The sequence below is a fragment of the Aspergillus costaricaensis genome (genome assembly GCF_003184835.1).
Source record: "Aspergillus costaricaensis CBS 115574 unplaced genomic scaffold BO79scaffold_57, whole genome shotgun sequence".
In the NCBI taxonomy this organism is placed as follows: domain Eukaryota; kingdom Fungi; phylum Ascomycota; class Eurotiomycetes; order Eurotiales; family Aspergillaceae; genus Aspergillus; species Aspergillus costaricensis.
Window position 1 is genome coordinate 141,116 of NW_020291857.1, and position 17,036 is coordinate 158,151.

The 17,036-nt window shown below is 53.3% G+C and overlaps 5 protein-coding genes and 1 non-coding gene across 6 annotated transcripts; 3 read left to right on the plus strand and 3 right to left on the minus strand.

The window, feature by feature from the left end:
• Positions 1–223: 223 nt before the first annotated feature.
• On the plus strand, positions 224–3,729 carry pmr1 (Ca(2+)/Mn(2+)-transporting P-type ATPase PMR1). The gene is made up of 3 exons (XM_025681819.1): positions 224–476; positions 603–3,087; positions 3,140–3,729. Exons 1-3 carry the CDS (start codon positions 369–371, stop codon positions 3,712–3,714), a joined length of 3,168 nt encoding a protein of 1,055 aa, XP_025534247.1. The 5' UTR covers positions 224–368; the 3' UTR covers positions 3,715–3,729.
• A 158-nt stretch (positions 3,730–3,887) lies between these two features.
• On the minus strand, positions 3,888–3,959 carry BO79DRAFT_t258. The gene has a single exon. It is a non-coding gene; the product is annotated as a tRNA-Arg (tRNA).
• A 25-nt stretch (positions 3,960–3,984) lies between these two features.
• BO79DRAFT_233382 (uncharacterized protein) lies at positions 3,985–6,342 on the minus strand (the record flags this gene model as incomplete). The annotated part of the gene is made up of 8 exons (XM_025684286.1): positions 3,985–4,087; positions 4,357–4,432; positions 4,524–4,610; positions 4,715–4,784; positions 4,878–5,170; positions 5,807–5,953; positions 6,123–6,219; positions 6,283–6,342. The coding sequence occupies 8 exons, from the start codon at positions 6,340–6,342 to the stop codon at positions 3,985–3,987; spliced, it is 933 nt and encodes a 310-aa protein (XP_025534248.1).
• A 2,665-nt stretch (positions 6,343–9,007) lies between these two features.
• On the plus strand, positions 9,008–11,143 carry BO79DRAFT_68834 (ammonium transporter). The gene is made up of 4 exons (XM_025689605.1): positions 9,008–9,256; positions 9,315–9,646; positions 9,703–10,294; positions 10,351–11,143. The coding sequence occupies exons 1-4, from the start codon at positions 9,148–9,150 to the stop codon at positions 10,992–10,994; spliced, it is 1,677 nt and encodes a 558-aa protein (XP_025534249.1). The 5' UTR covers positions 9,008–9,147; the 3' UTR covers positions 10,995–11,143.
• A 735-nt stretch (positions 11,144–11,878) lies between these two features.
• Positions 11,879–14,644, minus strand: BO79DRAFT_204917 (Golgi transport complex subunit COG4). The gene is made up of 2 exons (XM_025681820.1): positions 13,419–14,644; positions 11,879–13,370 (listed from the first exon to the last, which is right to left on the minus strand). The coding sequence occupies exons 1-2, from the start codon at positions 14,607–14,609 to the stop codon at positions 12,093–12,095; spliced, it is 2,469 nt and encodes an 822-aa protein (XP_025534250.1). The 5' UTR covers positions 14,610–14,644; the 3' UTR covers positions 11,879–12,092.
• A 364-nt stretch (positions 14,645–15,008) lies between these two features.
• On the plus strand, positions 15,009–16,746 carry BO79DRAFT_248877 (SIR2 family histone deacetylase). The gene is made up of 2 exons (XM_025685746.1): positions 15,009–15,301; positions 15,413–16,746. The coding sequence occupies exons 1-2, from the start codon at positions 15,179–15,181 to the stop codon at positions 16,424–16,426; spliced, it is 1,137 nt and encodes a 378-aa protein (XP_025534251.1). The 5' UTR covers positions 15,009–15,178; the 3' UTR covers positions 16,427–16,746.
• Positions 16,747–17,036: the final 290 nt, after the last annotated feature.

Here is a 17,036-nt window from a genome sequence, read left to right on the forward strand (position 1 = left end):
TCTCTCCTCTCTGTCTACTCTGCCCCGAAGTCTGGCCCAGTCCTCCTCTCTCCCTTCCCTGGTCGCCGTGTCCACTTAGCGACCTTTCCCCCCCATCTGGGCTAACCAATTGACGATTATTGATGCAGTTACGGCCAACTCGCGTCAAACCACCAGGAGAGACTGTGGCTTTGCCCATTCGCCGGCCTTGTCGATTTTTCCCCCAGAGCGATTACTCTCACATCTCATTTCCTCCTCCCCCTTAAAAAAAAAAGAACACCTCGCTCTCTTTGATTTTAATTATTCCTTCCTTACTGTTCCCGACGGGATGCTAGCAATTGGTGTCTGATATACCTGGGCCTATTTTCCGTTTCGACAAAGCATGAGAGATGTCAAGGTCCGCAACGCCCGCGCTCCCTTTCCATAATGCCCAGATCCCCGATTCGAGACCGAGGTCGACAACCCCGGCGGACGTGCGCTCCAGTACTTCCCCTTCTGTAAGTGGCTTGCCTGTCTGTCTTTTGGTCCTCTCCGTGTGTCCCAACTACTTGTCTCTTGCAATCTGTCCCCTCTGCCGTCTACCTTCCTTCGGCGCGGCTAACTGGGGCGCCTTGCGCGGATAGACGTCTACCTCGACATATTCGCTCTTAGATCCTCAAGAGACCGCAGAGCGCTTACAGACCTCCCTCGTCCATGGCCTTAATCCCGCCGAGGCCGAGGTGCGCCTGGCACAAGAGGGCCCCAACGAACTCCCGCACGAAGAACCGGAGCCCATATGGCTCCGCTTTCTCAAGCAGTTTAAGGAGACTTTGATCCTCCTCCTTTTGGCCTCCGCTGCGATCTCCTTTTTCATGGGTAACTACGATGATGCAGTCAGCATTACCCTCGCCGTCACAATTGTGGTCACCGTCGGATTCGTTCAGGAATATCGGTCGGAAAAGTCTCTGGAGGCACTGAGTCGTCTGGTGCCGCACCATGCGCATCTGATTCGCGATGTTCCCTTGAATGGCCCTCCAGTGGCCGGCACCATCCCGCCGGCTCCTGGTGCGGAGATGGAGTTGCAGGAGCTGCGAAGCAAGAGCCCGTCCATCTCCACTGCCGTCAAGGCCTCGACTACCGTGCCCGCCACGGAACTCGTGCCAGGTGACCTGGTCCTCTTCACCGTCGGAGACCGCATTCCGGCAGACATCAGGATCACTGCCGCCACGGATCTCTCCATCGATGAGTCCAACTTGACAGGCGAAAACGAACCGGTTGTCAAGTACCCCGATGCCATCCGCAGCCCGAAGCACCTTCCTTCGCACTCCCCTAAGATTGTGAGCCCGCCTCGATCGCCATTCTACGACGCCCCGGCCAGTGGCGCCGTGGGAGCCGACATCCGCTTGAATGAACAACACAACATCGCTTTCATGGGTACGCTGGTTCGGTCGGGATACGGACAGGGCATTGTGATCGGAACCGGTGCGAAGACGGAGTTTGGAAGCATTTCCGCCTCCCTCCAGGAAATTGAAAGCCCGCGAACGCCTCTCCAGCTGTCAATGGACCGTTTGGGCCAGGAGTTGAGTTACATCTCGTTTGGTGTCATCGGACTGATTGTTCTCATTGGCTTGATCCAGGGTCGCAAGCTCCTCGAGATGTTCACCATTGGTGTTTCGCTCGCGGTGGCTGCGATTCCAGAAGGCCTCCCTATTATTGTTACCGTGACGCTGGCTCTGGGAGTGCTGCGCATGGCCAAGCGAGGAGCTATCATGCGCCGGCTGCCGAGTGTCGAAACGCTGGGCTCCGTAAACGTCGTTTGCAGTGACAAGACCGGTACTCTGACGCTGAACCACATGACAGTTACCAAAATGTGGCACTTTGACTGCCCCGAGCCTTTTGAGGTCCATAATGATATTTCCTCCTTGACCCCCGGGCCTGCAGCGCGGACCGTTCTACGAATCGGCAACATTGCCAACAATGCCAGACTATCTCGCGTGCATGCCAACTCTCCGGCTAGCGCCTCTTCTGCCGCGGTCTTGTCCTCCACGGACGACAGGGCTTCTGGAAGTGTCCGTAGCAGATGGGTTGGCCAGCCGACTGACGTGGCTATCTTGGACTTGCTGGATACATTCGGCGAGGACGATGTGCGTGAGCGTATCAGCGCCCGTGTCGCGGAAACTCCGTTCAGTTCTGAGCGCAAATGGATGGGTGTGATCATTGGCAACGGTACCTCCGGTGACAATGTGGCCTATATCAAGGGAGCCCTCGAGCAGGCATTGAACCGGTGCGATACTTACTTGACCAAGGATGGCCGTGAGGTTATCCTGGATGAACCACGGCGCCAGTCGATAAGGCACGCAGCTGAGCACATGGCGGCAGAGGGCTTGCGGGTCTTGGCTTTTGCCAGTGGAGCAGTCAGGGATACTTCGAGAGGAAGAGCGTTTGGCAGTAGATCGGGTACGCCCGTGTCCAAGTCCAGCCAGAGTGATGACGATGACCGGTACAATGGACTAGTCTTTGCAGGCTTGGTGGGCATGAACGACCCTCCGCGCAAGGACGTTCACAAGTCCATCCGGCGTCTCATGGCTGGAGGAGTGCGGGTCATCATGATCACGGGAGATGCGGAGACGACCGCTGTTGCCATCGCGAAGAAACTAGGAATGCCGGTCAGTGACGCTCCCGGATCACGGCCCGTCATGAATGGGCATGAGATCGATCGGATGAGCACCCAGGAGCTCGCGCAAGCCATATCCTCGACCTCGGTCTTTGCGCGCACCAGTCCGGACCATAAAATGAAGATTGTGCGTGCTTTGCAATCTCGTGGCGATGTAGTGGCTATGACCGGCGATGGCGTGAACGATGCCCCGGCACTTAAGAAGGCGGACATTGGTATCTCGATGGGCAAGCTGGGCACGGATGTTGCCAAGGAGGCAGCGGATATGATCTTGACAGACGACGACTTTTCGACCATCTTGCGTGCCATCGAGCAGGGCAAGGGCATCTTCTACAATATCCAGAATTTCATTACCTTTCAGCTCAGTACCAGTGTTGCGGCACTGAGTCTTGTGTTGCTAAGCACCACCTTGGGCTTCAAGAATCCGTTGAACGCCATGCAAATCCTGTGGATCAGTGAGTTTACCTTCCCTGGCATGCTTGAAACACTGCTAATCTCGACTCTTAGATATCCTCATGGATGGTCCCCCAGCACAGTCACTGGGCGTGGAACCCGTTGACCCGTCCATCATGAACCGGCCACCCCGACCGCGGAATGCCCGTGTACTCACGAGGCCGCTCGTCCAGCGGGTGCTCACCTCCGCGATGATGATCATGCTCGGCACTCTGGCCATCTACATTCACGAAATGGGCGATGCCGATGACACCGCCAACCCCGGCGTACACTCCCGCGTAGTGACAGCCCACGACACCACGATGACCTTTACATGCTTTGTGCTGTTCGACATGTTCAACGCATTGACCTGCCGCAGTGAGGGCAAGTCGGTGCTCCGTGGCGAAATTTCTCTCTTTGGAAACAAGATGTTCAACTACGCCGTTCTGGGCTCGCTCGCGGGACAGGCGTGTGTGATATACCTTCCCTTCTTGCAGCGCATCTTCCAGACGGAGCCTTTGAGCTTTGGACATTTGTTCCGGCTGGTGTGTATTTCGAGTACCGTATTTTGGGTCGATGAGGCCCGCAAGTATTATATGGCGTTGAAACGACGGGGCACGGTGGGGGTAGGATACAGTGTCAATGTTTAATAGATTAGGTTATAGGTTATATGTATAGATGTTTCCGTTCTACTTTGATGTCAGTATTGACAACCTACTTGGGCAATAAATCTAAAGATAAGGTAAACTGGTACCCAGTCAGTATCCGCAGTGTTAAAAAGTTTTGGGGAGTGAAATAAAAAAAAGAAAAACAAAAAAAGAATTGACCTACGCAGGACTCGAACCTGCAATCTCTTGATCCGTAGTCAAGCGCCTTACCATTGGGCCAGCAGGCCAGCTGTTGAAATACTGGCCAGTAAATCAATTTATGAACCACAACAACACAGCAGTACGTGTTCCCTCTACCTGTGTGGTCTGCTGGATACAATCACTGGGAAACAGTAGTCTAACCATGATGAGGGTGCTTTAGGTGAGTAGTAGTAGTAACTTAGTGGTATCTGTGCATAGTACTGCGGACTTGCCGCTACTAATACCAGTGGTAAGCTCGCTACTAAGGAAATGCTGTCGATGATGGTAGTATATAAATTTGCCAGTCGGAACCGACAGTGGTTTGACCGGGTCGTATCACGTTAGAGAGTCGCGAGGATTGAAGTAGTGAACCAGGTACTGCTACAATAGCCGCGCATGAAAGGTCTAGATAATTCGATTACCACTACGTAGTATAAAGGGAACCGGGGAGGTAATGAGCTAAGTATAGCTGGCTGACGTGCTTTGGCTCTCAGATTCCTCATCAGCATACAGCGGTCAGCTGCAGGGAGAGGTACACCAAATCGAGGTATCACATCCAAGCGCACGTATGCTGGCTCAAAAAACCGGTATGTATATTCAGGAACCGGTACTATGTAGGGCCATTGAACGGGCGCATGAAACACCGGGATCCCGAAAATTCGGGGCCAGAGTAGGGAGAGGACCAACGTCGGGATAAGCTAGGGTTTTAAATGCTCGGCACCTCAAAGCGAAGACCCTCACCAGCAAACATTGCAATTCAGCAGAAGCCGTGGAAGTAATAAGGTAGGGTGGTTATTGATACCATCACCGCCCATCACCAACCGAAACAGCATACCAGCGGCAACAACATCCGTTCCCGTCGTCTCGGCATGCTCAACCCCGAACCTAGATCGCAGAATAAATCCGCAAGGGGCGATTGGCCCGGATCATGGTGACCGTTTCTAATGGATCTCCGGAAGCAGAACGTTCTCCGTATTGAAAGAATGACCCGGGCAGGACTCATGGCCGTGCATCTGCAGCAGACGTCGAATTAGGGCTGGCAGGACAATAAATGTTAGGTAATGGTGTCTGGCCATTGGTCCCTGCAACGAACAGGCGACAGGCAAACTCATGATTGGCGCGCTCCCGTGACCGTTGACGATTTTAGCTCCGGTGATGGGCTCATCGTCCACTCCGCCCTTGTGTTTCCTCAGTCGATCACCATCGTAGCTTGCCCCGTGGCATGAACCGGGGCCCGATAGTGTGGTTCCCCGGGGGTCTGTGAGGGCACGTGGTCGACATGGATGTATAGTTTATTTTCATGTCCTGCAGCACTCAATATTTGACTCGTGGCATACACACGGGCCATTGTGTCATGTTATGGCATGTCTGTGATGTCCTGAAAGGACAAGGTCATGCATGGCTGCCACCCACGCAGGGAGTATAGCACCCCCACAAAGGAGTAGTCCAAATAAGCATCGTTCAGACTAAGACGCAGGAACTAGTAAGGAGTCAAAGATCAGCAACCAATTTAGTTACACGATATGCAGTAACATCCAACCCACCTGGTAGAGAATACTATTATTTTACTCGACAAGAAACCCCAGAGATAAGGGAGCTACTACTAGTAGTGCAGCGGAGACGGGGTCAGGTTAGTTATATGGAGACACGAGCACATGGAAGGAATCCTTTTTTTCTTTTTAAAGAAACTAAAGATAGGTACCAGGTACTAGTGTAGTTCCTATCTCCAGTGTTTCTTATCTCGTTCTACTCTTCCCCTGAACTAAAGCATTGAGGAAACTGGGGACAGCATCTACTTATGAACTACTGCTAGACCAGATTGGGTAACGTGCTATCAGCACCAGGGATCCCGGGGAGCACAGGTCCGATGTAGGATCATCTATCTACTATCTACTATTATCTACCGTAGAATGACTCGGGACTTCTGTCGGCTGCTGATAGGCAAGTCGGGTTGGTTTGCCTAGTATAGTCCCACCCCACGCGACTGCTAGTCGAGATACCCATCCATGCTTTTGCGTGCATTTGTCCGCCCGGTCTGGGACTGTCATACAGACGTAAGTGCGATATCATCGTATGGGGAGAGTAAGCAGAGTGACATATCCTCCGATCTGGATAATTAGCCAGTTAGAAGCAGTTGAGTACACTCTATAAGACAATTAATTTGCAGCACACACATCTATTCCATTCAAATTTCTGTGTAGGCAACACACCGTATCGCAGCACCCTCACCATCGGAATCCTCCGAGCCAAGAGCCAAGCAAACGCAGCCCGACTCGCAAGTTCATTCATCCCGTCCCCGTATCTCTTCTATCTAACTGCTACTGGACTAGAGCCTGGCAAACCTCCGAACCGGCGACTGCGCGACCCAACCTCGAAAGCCCGCCCGCCCGCTTCAGGCCTACCCAATTCCTGAAACTCCCGAGCGGACATCGGGTGAAACAGGAATGACAAGCGGACTATCATTGGCCAAGCTTCGTCGTTATCAGCGCGGTGGAGCTGTTCGAGGCTGAGCTAGGCCGGATCGGGCTCCGGCGGGACCCACCCCGGATGCAGGTGGCGTGCAGCTGCCCTTATCGTGACCTCCTAGCCAATCGATTCGGAGTGGTGATGAGCTGAGAGAAAAAGGAACTGATAAGAAAGGTCATCTTGAGTTTTCCGATTTCCACGGAATAGTTAGGCTTTCTGGTCGTGGGGAACACGGATGGATGGAGGGTGGATGGATTGAGCATGAAACGTGATGATCTTGTTGTCTTGTGTCTTGGCTTCGAATTGGCAGTTTACTTCAGGTTTGCCTAGTATGGATAGATGGATAGAAAACTAGGATATCCCTTTCATTTCTGTTTTGGGATGGATGTATCAGACTGGTTTGATTATTTCCCTGGTACGTTGTACTCTTCCTTACATGAAAGACGCATTTCTGCATGTGAGACGAAGTAGGGTGCAAACATGTGCCTTCCTGCCTGTCTGTCTGCCTGTCTGCCTGTCTGCCTCAAATTCGAGCCAGATCAAACACAGTCAGTACCGCTATCTATCTACTAATCTGGAACCGGTTGCCCATTCCTTTGCCGGCCCAACTCGGCAACAGATAGGGCCCCAGGCCGCGAGTATGCGCTCTGTAGTAGCTCTGGAACGTGTTCAGTCTGTTATCATTGGGCTTGAAGGCATGCGTGATAGATAATCGCCAGCTGTCGGAGTTCCGCGTGCGCGCATATCGAGTAGATACATAAAGTAAACAGAAGCCCCAAGCCCGAGGCCCCCGAATTGCACTGGTGCTGCTCTGTTTCTTCTCCTTTTTCCTCCTCTCTGCATACGGAGAGATGATGATCCAGGAAGCAGCAGACCATGCGGTGGGATGAGCTGGTCTATGCGGTCCTACAGTCCACTTGCTGTCGCGTGGGCATCATCGACACTTTTGATACCATATACCATACCGTATACTGGGGATTACAGCTTACTATACAAGCAGGGAAACAGCATGGAACCTAACCGGGAGGCTATACGAACCCTATCCCCTGGGACGAGTTTGCAGATTCAATGGGTCGGGGCCTGGACCGACGCTCTTCCCTATCCACTGGAACCTGAGCATGGTGGCTGTGTGAATGAACACTCAATATGAATTGAGTGTAGATGATGATGATGATGATGATGATGATTATGATGTTGCTGCTGTTGCTGCTGCTTATGATGATGAAACAGATCATTCCAACAGGCTTAACCGAGGATAGTATACCAGGACCCAGCCGGGGCTAAAGTGGAAATATGACGGGGAGTTTTCGCCACCGACTTCTTTGGGAATAATTTCTGCAGTCCTCCTCAATCGGCGGCGGTCTTGGCCGAGGGCGGCAGTTTTGCCACGGACCCAATCAAGGGCCCAGAGCAAATACTCATTTTGCACTCACTGCAGAAGAAACTACTGAACTGACAGGTTATTGAGAGATACAATTGATGTTTGTCTGTGTGTGTGGTTGTCAAGAGAGCTTCTCACGATCTATCAACTTTGACAAGTGAAGCACACGCAGCAAAGAAAAGTCTATCATCCTCCTTTCCATCACCAGCAGCGGCATCCATTCCTCCGCCGTTCGCCAGGAAACGCAACCAGTGGATTTTGAATGGGTTCTGGTGGATGATCGTCGGGCCCGAGTTTATTTTATGCCATTTGATTTTTCACCTTATCTCTCGCCCGACTCAGCGGCCTCCCATTTGGGCCTTTTTTCTCACTATCTTTATTTTATTTGATTTGAATTATTTTCTGGCGCCTCCCTCGCGTGGTGGAAAGAGAATAAATTATTGTTTTCTGATTATTTCCCTTTTCTTTTTCTCTTTTTCTTTTTTCTGACTATCTACTGGAGACTTGAATTTTAGACTTTTTCGTGTTCCCTTTTAATCTTTCTGGGGTCTTTCTTTCTCTCCCACGCGAGGCTAATCTGGAATGAATTGAATGAATGAAGTTTCAAGGGCATATCAACTTATCATCCACCCGCCAAAAAGTCATCACTAATAGATATTATCGACGGTCGAGGTGCTCCACCCGCGCCCAACGTTTGAGCAAAGTTTAGGGACTTTTCCTCTCCTCTTCCTGCCTGGGCATTGACACCAACCTATTATCGCTGCTATCGGGTCGGATTGGTAAAAGCGCAACCTCGTCGCAGGTTTGAGGTCCCACTCCGGTGCCTTTCCAGAATCTTGTCTGCCCGGCCGCTCCACTCATCGGCCATCTTCTGCTTCATTCCTCAAGTCAGCGCACTCTTATTTATATAGTCGACGCCCTCCGCGCCCCCCCCGTGGCGGTTTTCCCTTCTCCACATCCGGCGGAGTCGACAGTCTGCAGCATCCTTTCCCTCTCTTTCTCTCTTCCTCTCACGGCATTCCGTCTTACATTCCCGCTGCCGGTCTCTCAATCGACTCGCCCTTCTTGCCTCTCCCTCTCTCTCTCTGTCTCTGTCACTTCCCTCCATTCCAATTAATTCTCAAACCTCCTCTTTGTGTCACCTCCCTTTCTCTCTCCCCCTTTCGCCCTTGCAGATACTCTATTTCGCCAGTTCCGTCTTCGATCTTCGATCCCGATCTCGCTTCTGCAGTTCTTGCCGCCACCCACTCGAACTACACCCTCTCCACCACCCGCCTGTTCTCGGCCTGAGAACATTCCTCGGCGGTGGTGACTTCACAACGCCCGTCAGAAGATCATTTCGACCCGTAAATTCCTCGTGTTACCTTCGATAGTCTTTCTTTCCCACCATGTCGGACAAACCTGGCGTCTTTATCCCGCAATATGCGTCCTACAACTGGACGGGCGCTCCCTCCGACTACGAGGCTCTCACGACCAACGATATCGGTGGCGATTCCAGTTAGTTACTCTGCCTTTGTTGGTCGTTTTGGCTTCCCATGACTCACCTGTTGGCTAGGAACGGAAAACTTGAACAAATGGTTTCAATCCGGTGATCAAGCATTCATCATCGTGTCCTCCGCCATGGTGATGGTCATGATTCCTGGTCTCGCTTTCCTTTACTCTGGTCTCGCGCGCCGCAAGTCAGCTCTGAGTATGATCTGGGCTTGTATGGCTTCGTTCTCCGTCGTCACCTTCCAGTGGTATTTCTGGGGTTATTCTCTCGCCTTTTCCCCGACTGCAACCAACGGCTACATCGGTAACCTGCGCAACTTCGGTTTGATGAGGACCTTGGCCGATCCTAGTCCGGGCTCCCCGCTGATTCCGAACCTCCTCTTCGCTTTCTATGAGGTAATTACGATCTCTGAATGGGACTTTACAATTTATAGCTAACGCAATTGGGATAGATGCAATTCTGCGGAGTTACGGCAGCAATTATCATGGGAGCTGTGGCCGAACGTGGACGCATGCTACCCGCAATGGTGTTCGTCTTCATTTGGGCCACGATTGTGTACTGTCCTCTGGCGTGCTGGGCATGGAACGTGAACGGTTGGGCCTACAAGTACGGAGTTTTGGATTATGCTGGTGGTGGTCCTGTCGAGATCGGGTCTGGTCTGTCGGCACTTGCCTACTCCATGGTCCTGGGCCGTCGCCAGGAGCGCATGATGCTGAACTTCCGCCCACACAACGTCTCTCTCATTCTACTGGGAACCGTTTTCCTTTGGTTCGGATGGCTGGGATTCAACGGTGGCTCGGCTTTTGGAGCGAACCTTCGTGCCACCATGGCTTGCTGGAACTCTAACTTGACCGCTGCCTTCGCCGGTATGACTTGGGTTCTTCTCGATTGGCGCTTGGCTCGCAAGTGGTCCATGGTCGGTTGGTGCTCCGGTACCATCTCGGGCCTCGTTGCGGCCACTCCGGCTTCTGGTTTCGTCCCTCCCTGGGCTAGTGTGATCCTCGGTGTCGTGACCGGTATTGTTTGCAACTACTCCACCAAGGGTAAGTCACGCAGTTGCTTAACAGCTATCCCGTTTAAACACTGACTGAGTTTACAGTGAAATACTGGATCCGTATCGACGACTCGATGGATGTGTTCGCGGAACACGGTGTTGCGGGAATTGTCGGTCTTATCTTTAACGCCCTTTTCGCGGACGATGCGATTGTTGGACTGGACGGTGTCAACACTGGATCAGGATCCGGAGGTTGGCTGATCCACAACTACAAGCAACTCTACATTCAAATCGCCTATGTCGTCGCTACCTGCGCCTACTCGTTCGTCATGTCCGCCATCATCGCCTACGCCATCAACGCCATTCCCGGGTTGAAACTGCGTGCCTCGGAAGAAGCCGAACTGCTGGGTATGGACGACGACCAGCTGGGTGAATTCGCCTACGACTACGTTGAAGTCCGTCGTGACTACCTCGCCTGGACCCCTCAGCAGCACAATCAGCTCGAAGACGGCCACCAGATCCCCGCCGCGGCGCGGTACGGAATCGGCGAGCACAGTGAGATGATGCTGGACGGCCACGCCCCGGTTGGTGTGGACAGTCGCGGATGCAGCGAGGGTGACTCGGGCATCCAGGAGCTGAAGATGCAGCCTGCGCCGCGACAGGTAGCAGAACACCACGCGCCGCATGAGCCCGAGCCGGTCGAAGAGCCTATCCCGCCGACTCAAATCAACGAAAAGGTGACGACCTGAGTCGAACTTTTCATCTTTTCTAACTTCTTAATGTCTTCTGTCTTCTTTTCTCTTTCTGTGATATCCAGCGATGCCTTTCTTATTAGCCCGGCTGAGCCACTTTTTTGTTTTGTACATGTATTACATTTGGCGGCGATTTGGTTTGGCGTTTTCAGGGACAAAGCCCGCGGGTTATGTATATCTACCTGTTGGGTGGATTGTATATATTAGGTTATAGCGGGGGGTTATTGTTTATTTTTGACTATGTTCGTTTCCTAGATCTTGCTTATGGAGTGATACCAGTACATGCATAGATAGTCAATTGATCCATCCATAACATATATCAGTCACACCATTCCGAATATGTAGATGTAGATGTCTGAAATCACCTAGCCTAGACGCAAATGACAGCTGACAACGTATCCCCGGTACTACCCCGGAATTGCTACCAAATACCCCACGGCGGTACGGAGTAAACAGATAGACCACATGCATGTGCGGAGTACTCGACCTCCCTCCAAAAACAACATCCTCCAACATCGAAGCTGTCGTATACATACGAACACGTGACCGAGAAAACTAAATCTTCCATATACGCAGCGTGCTTGACCCAATACATAAAATATATAATATATATACAAAAATGTCCATGCCATGTGTACGTTAAAATGTTCTTCATGGCCCCTCAGTTCCTTCTTCCTGTATATATGGGGGAGGGGGGGTTCGGATGTATGCATGTAGAGCTTACCTAGCCCTAAGTACTCATGTATTCATGTATGTAATCATCATTGTTCGTCATTCCGTAACGTCATGAATTGATTATTGTTGCAGATTTATTTCAGTGCAGGAAATTTAAAGAGAACAAGGTAATTACGTATTTGAGGGGCTTGGAGTTTGGAGTTGTGGTAAGATGACTTGCTTGGTATGTGTGATATGCTAAGGTACTATATACAAGAGAAAGCAATACGTATGTATTTTTGAACAAGACGACGCTGTCAGAACTTATTTTATGCGGTTGTAGAAAGGTAAAAAGGGGCAAAAAGTTGACTCTTCGCTGAGGAGAAGGTCGTTGAAGAATAGGGAGAATGAAGAAATGTGGAAGGTGAAAAGTGAAAGAGATCAAACCCGTCTCACCATCCCTCTCACTCTCATCCTCTCTTCGCGACTCAACTTATCCACCACTTCACCTGTCTCTCCACCTCGGAGGACATCTTCCCACTCGTCTTCATCCATGCCCATGACCAGAACCATTTGCAGACACCGGGTGAATGCTTCACGGTGCCGGTATCGACCTGGTGCCGCTTGCGTGCCGCCCACATCGACAGCGGCGCTGACCACCCCGGATACGTCGCGCTCGAGGCGGGTGGCGCCCAGGGCGTTGACGCGGCCATGGTAAGACCAGAGGCGCTTCTCCAGGAGCCGAGAGAGGTAGGCGATGGTGACGGTGAGAAGACGGTCAAAGGCGGATGCGGTGAGGATGCGGCTGAGAGGTAGGAGCAGTTCGGTCCAGGCGGCGGCGAAGCGCGGACGGACGAGCTCTGCGCGGCTGGTGGGGTCGTCGTCGTCCGGGACGGTGCCGTCGGCCATGTAGTCCGGATCATCGGAGTCATAGTCATGGTAGACAGTGCGGGTGGGATCGGTGTCTTCGCGGGGTTGATACTCGATGTCGCGGAAGGCGTCGGAGAGGATGGGCCGGAGACGGTGTTTGATGACGTTATTGAAGACAACTTGAATGCCGTCTGTAAGGAGGTCGGTGACCTTGGACTCGAAGGAGGCGGAGAGGGATTGGAGGGTTTGTGTGGCGAGGCGGGCTTCTTCCGGGACGGGGAAGAGGGAGCGCAGAGGGTCGGTCTCCTCGACCTGGCCATCAGGGCCGATGGACTTTTTGGGCTCGGTGTGGTTTTGTAGGATGCGGCGGACGTAGTCGACGGCGACGTCGAGGTTGTTGATGAGGACGAGGAAGGAGATGACGAGTTGCTCGGGGGGTTGGCCGCCCTGGACGGCGGCGCGGGGGTAGCATTCATCGCGCATTTTGCGTTGGGTCATGCCGATAAAGTCGGAGCCGAGGACGCGCGAGAGCGTGGGCACGACGCTGGTGACGACGGAGATTTGAGATGTGACGAGAGACTGCTGCAGGACCTTGTTGACGATGTACATGATGTCGTCGACAGCGGACGTGATGTGCGGCGGCTCGGATTTGAGCGGTCTCTGCGGGTTGAGGGTCAGGCCGGAGGGCTGTTCGTCCAGCTGGAATGCCTTCTCGACCGACCGGCGGAAGAAGAAAGTGGTCATGGTGTTGAACGGAGAGGCCAGGCGGTCGTTGATCTTCTTCGCGAGGGTCGATTCCCGGAGGAATTGCGGCAGGGCGAACTTCTGGTCGTCATCCGCTTCCGGGGGCTGGACTGGGTCAGTCAAGACGAACAGAATGCTGTGTGTAGGACTTACATTGCAGGTGTCGGCCAAGAACCGGCAGTACAGGGACCAGCGACCAAGCATGACAGCCATCTCGTTGAGAAGCCCGTCAATCTCCTTCATATCTACGCCCTCATCATCGGCTGCAGCGGCATCGCGTACGGCAGGCGAGTTGGATCGGGGTGTTCCGCTGCGCTGCGGAGGGAGGAAGCTCTGCACGAGGAAAGTGAAAGCGTAGGACTTGGTGTCGGTCAGCTTTCGGTCAACATGGCGCTCGTCGCTCCAAGTGTCCAGGATGATGCCTCCTTGGACATCGGCCTCCAGTTGCAGACGCTCAATGACTCGGTTCATCTTACGCGGGCCGTAGTGACGCTCCACTAGGCCGCCGTGACCATCGATGATCTGGGCGATATGTTCGAACAGCTTGGTCAGCGCATTGGCGTAAAAGAAGCCGTCCTTGCTTGGCGAAGCCCCTGTGCCGGCGTTGAGGTTGGATCGAGCTCGCGCCGCCACGCCTTGACAGACATAGCGGCCGTAGACATCCAGACCCACCTCGGACCGACCGATGAGGGGGAAGAGCTTGAAGAAGCGTGTGATGCGGGCACCGTTGTTCTCCTTGACGGCTTTGTCGAATTCGCGCAGGAACAAGCCACAGAGCGATTCCGCGGCGTTATCAAGCGTGACATTTGGCGGATCGGGCACCTCGGCCGTCGGCACCATTTCCGCGGCAAAGGCCCCCTGCGCGACCTCCGGAGGGATCTTAGAGGCCCGGTTCAGATAGCTGGCGGCGGTCTCCCAGTCCTGCGGCGCACCCATGGAGCCTGCGACGCCCAGAACACAGGCCTTGAGCTCGGAGACCTGTTCGACCACTTCCAGGGTTGCTTTCACGCGGGATTGTTCTAGATCGAGGCGACGGACGGCGCTGGAGATGCGATCGGCGGTGGTTGCGGCATCGGCCAGCATGCCATGGCTGATGGCGCGGGTGGTGCTAGTCTGGGAACCGAGATGGGCGCGGAGTAAGTCGAGTCGGCCTAATTCACGAGAGAAATCCTTTTGAGAGGCCACAAGGGCATCCAGGCGAGCTGTAACAGAGGCCTCCTGGTGGTGCAGGTGCGACAAGGTGGCCTTGATCTCGGCAACGGAGCTGGCATTGAAGATGTCCGGGGCGGGATGCGAGGGAGGCACTGCATGGCCATTGGCCATGCCGGCCGTAGAATTGGACATTGTCTGATCACAGACAAGGGCGAGATGGACCGGCGATATACCCAGTTGATCACTCAGAAGCATAGAGGGAAATGATGAAGGGAAAGGAAGGCCATCTGGCACTCGGCCCGCAGGCGGTGAGCAGCTGGGGAGCTGCCTGAGCCCTGAGGTGCTGCAGGTGCCTCAGAATAATGGCCACCAGGATGAAGAGTGTGGAAGAGTGAGAACAGCCTCGAGAGCTGCTTGAGATTCACCGCATTCTTTCATCATTGATCTTAGAATTGATATGGCAGGAATTAGATAGAATCAGGCGTACAAGAATCACGGGACATAAGATATAGATACCTCAGGCCGCCACAGGGGACAAGCAATTCTGCCGATTGCTGCATTCGACGTCATCTTCAGATTTCCAGTCGCACTTTTCTCTTCACGATATCGACGGTTTCACCCGCTGTCTAACCCTTGAACTGCTTTACTTCAAGCACCTCCTTCTTGGCGACTGGAACTGGTCGTATACCGTCATCATTGGTCGCCGTCGCAAACCCCGACACCAACACGCCCGACCCCGAACAGGTCGCCGGCCACGCACCATGGGCAACGAATCCTCGACCCTGGTGGATGAGCACACGCCCCCGTCGGTGCTGGAGGCACGCAGTATCGAGGCGATTGCCAAATATGTCAAGCAAAAGCCCGTGAAGCGCGTGGTGGTGATGGTATGAACTTTCCCCTCCGATTACCCCTCCCCCGCACTCTGTCAGATCGAATTCTACATCCCCAATAATGAGATTGAGTGGGGATATAGCTAACAGGAGGTACGTCTACAGGTCGGAGCTGGCATCAGTACTTCGGCCGGAATTCCCGATTTCCGCTCGCCAGATACCGGCATCTACTCGAATCTCGCCCATCTGGACCTGCCCGATCCCGAAGCCGTCTTCGACATCAGTTTCTTCCGCCAGAATCCCCGCCCATTCTACGCCCTGGCCCGGGAACTTGCCCCGGGTCAGTTCAGACCTACCATCGCACATTCGTTCATTAAGCTACTTTACGACAAGGGGATGCTACTGAAGCACTTCTCGCAGAACATTGACTGCCTGGAGCGGCTGGCGGGGGTGCCGGGTGATAAGATTGTCGAGGCGCATGGGAGCTTTGCGACACAGCATTGCATCGACTGCAAAGCGGAATACCCCGAGGACTTGATGAAAGAGGCTATCACCAACGGAAAAGTTCCGTACTGTACTCAGTGCAAGGGGCTGGTAAAGCCCGACATTGTCTTCTTCGGGGAGTCGCTGCCAGCTGACTTCTTCGACAACCGGGAGCTCCCCGAGCAGGCGGACCTGTGCATTGTTATGGGAACCAGTCTACAAGTGCAGCCGTTTGCCAGTCTGCCCGCATTCGTTAGTGATGGAGTACCCCGCGTGCTGATCAACATGGAGCGGGTCGGTGGGCTGGGATCCCGCCCGGACGATGTACTGGTGTTGGGTGACTGCGACACAGGGGTGAGACGATTGGCACGGGCGTTGGGTTGGAACAAGGAGTTAGAGGAGCTGTGGGAGAGGACGAACCCGGACCCGGCCACACGGGCGGCGGAGAATGCATCCCCACAAACCCGGGAGGAGCGGCTGCAAGATGAAGTGGACCGGCTCACAGAGGAGGTTGATCGCACGTTGGGAATCTCGCAGGCGTACCAGCAGCGAGTGCGGCAGCATCTGGAGCGACAGTCGGGCACGCACGCGGAAGCAGCGGGTAGGAAGGAGAAGCAAGCTGCAGAGGAGAACGACCGGATTGGGGGATTGGCTCATGTCTTCCCGCATCTGGCGCGGATGCAGGAAGGGAGGTGAGAGGAAAAAGCAAAAGTAAGAGAGATCACATGGACCAGATGGGGGATGGAATGGATGAGAAGGTCCGGGCGAGATGGCGTTGGGTGGCTGGAATGGAGAGAATCTGAGTGGACGAGATCAGACAGATAGATGGTTCCTGGAGCTTCTTGGGATTTTCGACGGGTGTCAAGATGATTGAAGGGGGGTAAAAAGAATTCAATTGGGATGGATATAGGATAATGATACACATGATGTTTTGTAGTAAACTGGTTGATAGTAAACCAAAGAAGAAGAGGAAGATAATAGTGGATGAATTGAATGAGTTAAAAGAGGAAGGAAGGAACAAAGAGAGAATGCGGGAAAGAGGAAGCAGCAGTGATGGAGTACATACATACATACATAGTAATGCATACATTCCTCCGCAGCAAATTGTCTCCCGCAAACAACATGACAGCTCTTAGCTTCATGCTATACTTATCTAGACATTGACACGTAGGTAGAGCCCGAACTACTTAAACTCTGGAGATATTTAATCTACGAGGAACGACAAGACATGAAGCGGCGAGACACCCAAAGTAACAACCGGTGAAGGCGATCCTTTCCTCCACTGCGGGGCCCAAAACACTAAGTA

Bases quoted from the DNA above. Each gene is read 5' to 3' on its own strand.
- pmr1 (XM_025681819.1), top strand. From the start codon at position 369: ATGTCAAGGTCCGCAACGCCCGCGCTCCCTTTCCATAATGCCCAGATC. The intron at 477-602 runs GTAAGTGGCTTG...TTGCGCGGATAG, and splicing joins GCTCCAGTACTTCCCCTTCT to ACGTCTACCTCGACATATTC. The intron at 3,088-3,139 runs GTGAGTTTACCT...CTCGACTCTTAG, and splicing joins CATGCAAATCCTGTGGATCA to ATATCCTCATGGATGGTCCC.
- BO79DRAFT_68834 (XM_025689605.1), top strand. From the start codon at position 9,148: ATGTCGGACAAACCTGGCGTCTTTATCCCGCAATATGCGTCCTACAAC. The intron at 9,257-9,314 runs GTTAGTTACTCT...CCTGTTGGCTAG, and splicing joins CGATATCGGTGGCGATTCCA to GAACGGAAAACTTGAACAAA. The intron at 10,295-10,350 runs GTAAGTCACGCA...CTGAGTTTACAG, and splicing joins TTGCAACTACTCCACCAAGG to TGAAATACTGGATCCGTATC.
- BO79DRAFT_204917 (XM_025681820.1), bottom strand. From the start codon at position 14,609: ATGTCCAATTCTACGGCCGGCATGGCCAATGGCCATGCAGTGCCTCCC. The intron at 13,371-13,418 runs GTAAGTCCTACA...GACCCAGTCCAG, and splicing joins TCTTGGCCGACACCTGCAAT to CCCCCGGAAGCGGATGACGA.
- BO79DRAFT_248877 (XM_025685746.1), top strand. From the start codon at position 15,179: ATGGGCAACGAATCCTCGACCCTGGTGGATGAGCACACGCCCCCGTCG. The intron at 15,302-15,412 runs GTATGAACTTTC...GTACGTCTACAG, and splicing joins TGAAGCGCGTGGTGGTGATG to GTCGGAGCTGGCATCAGTAC.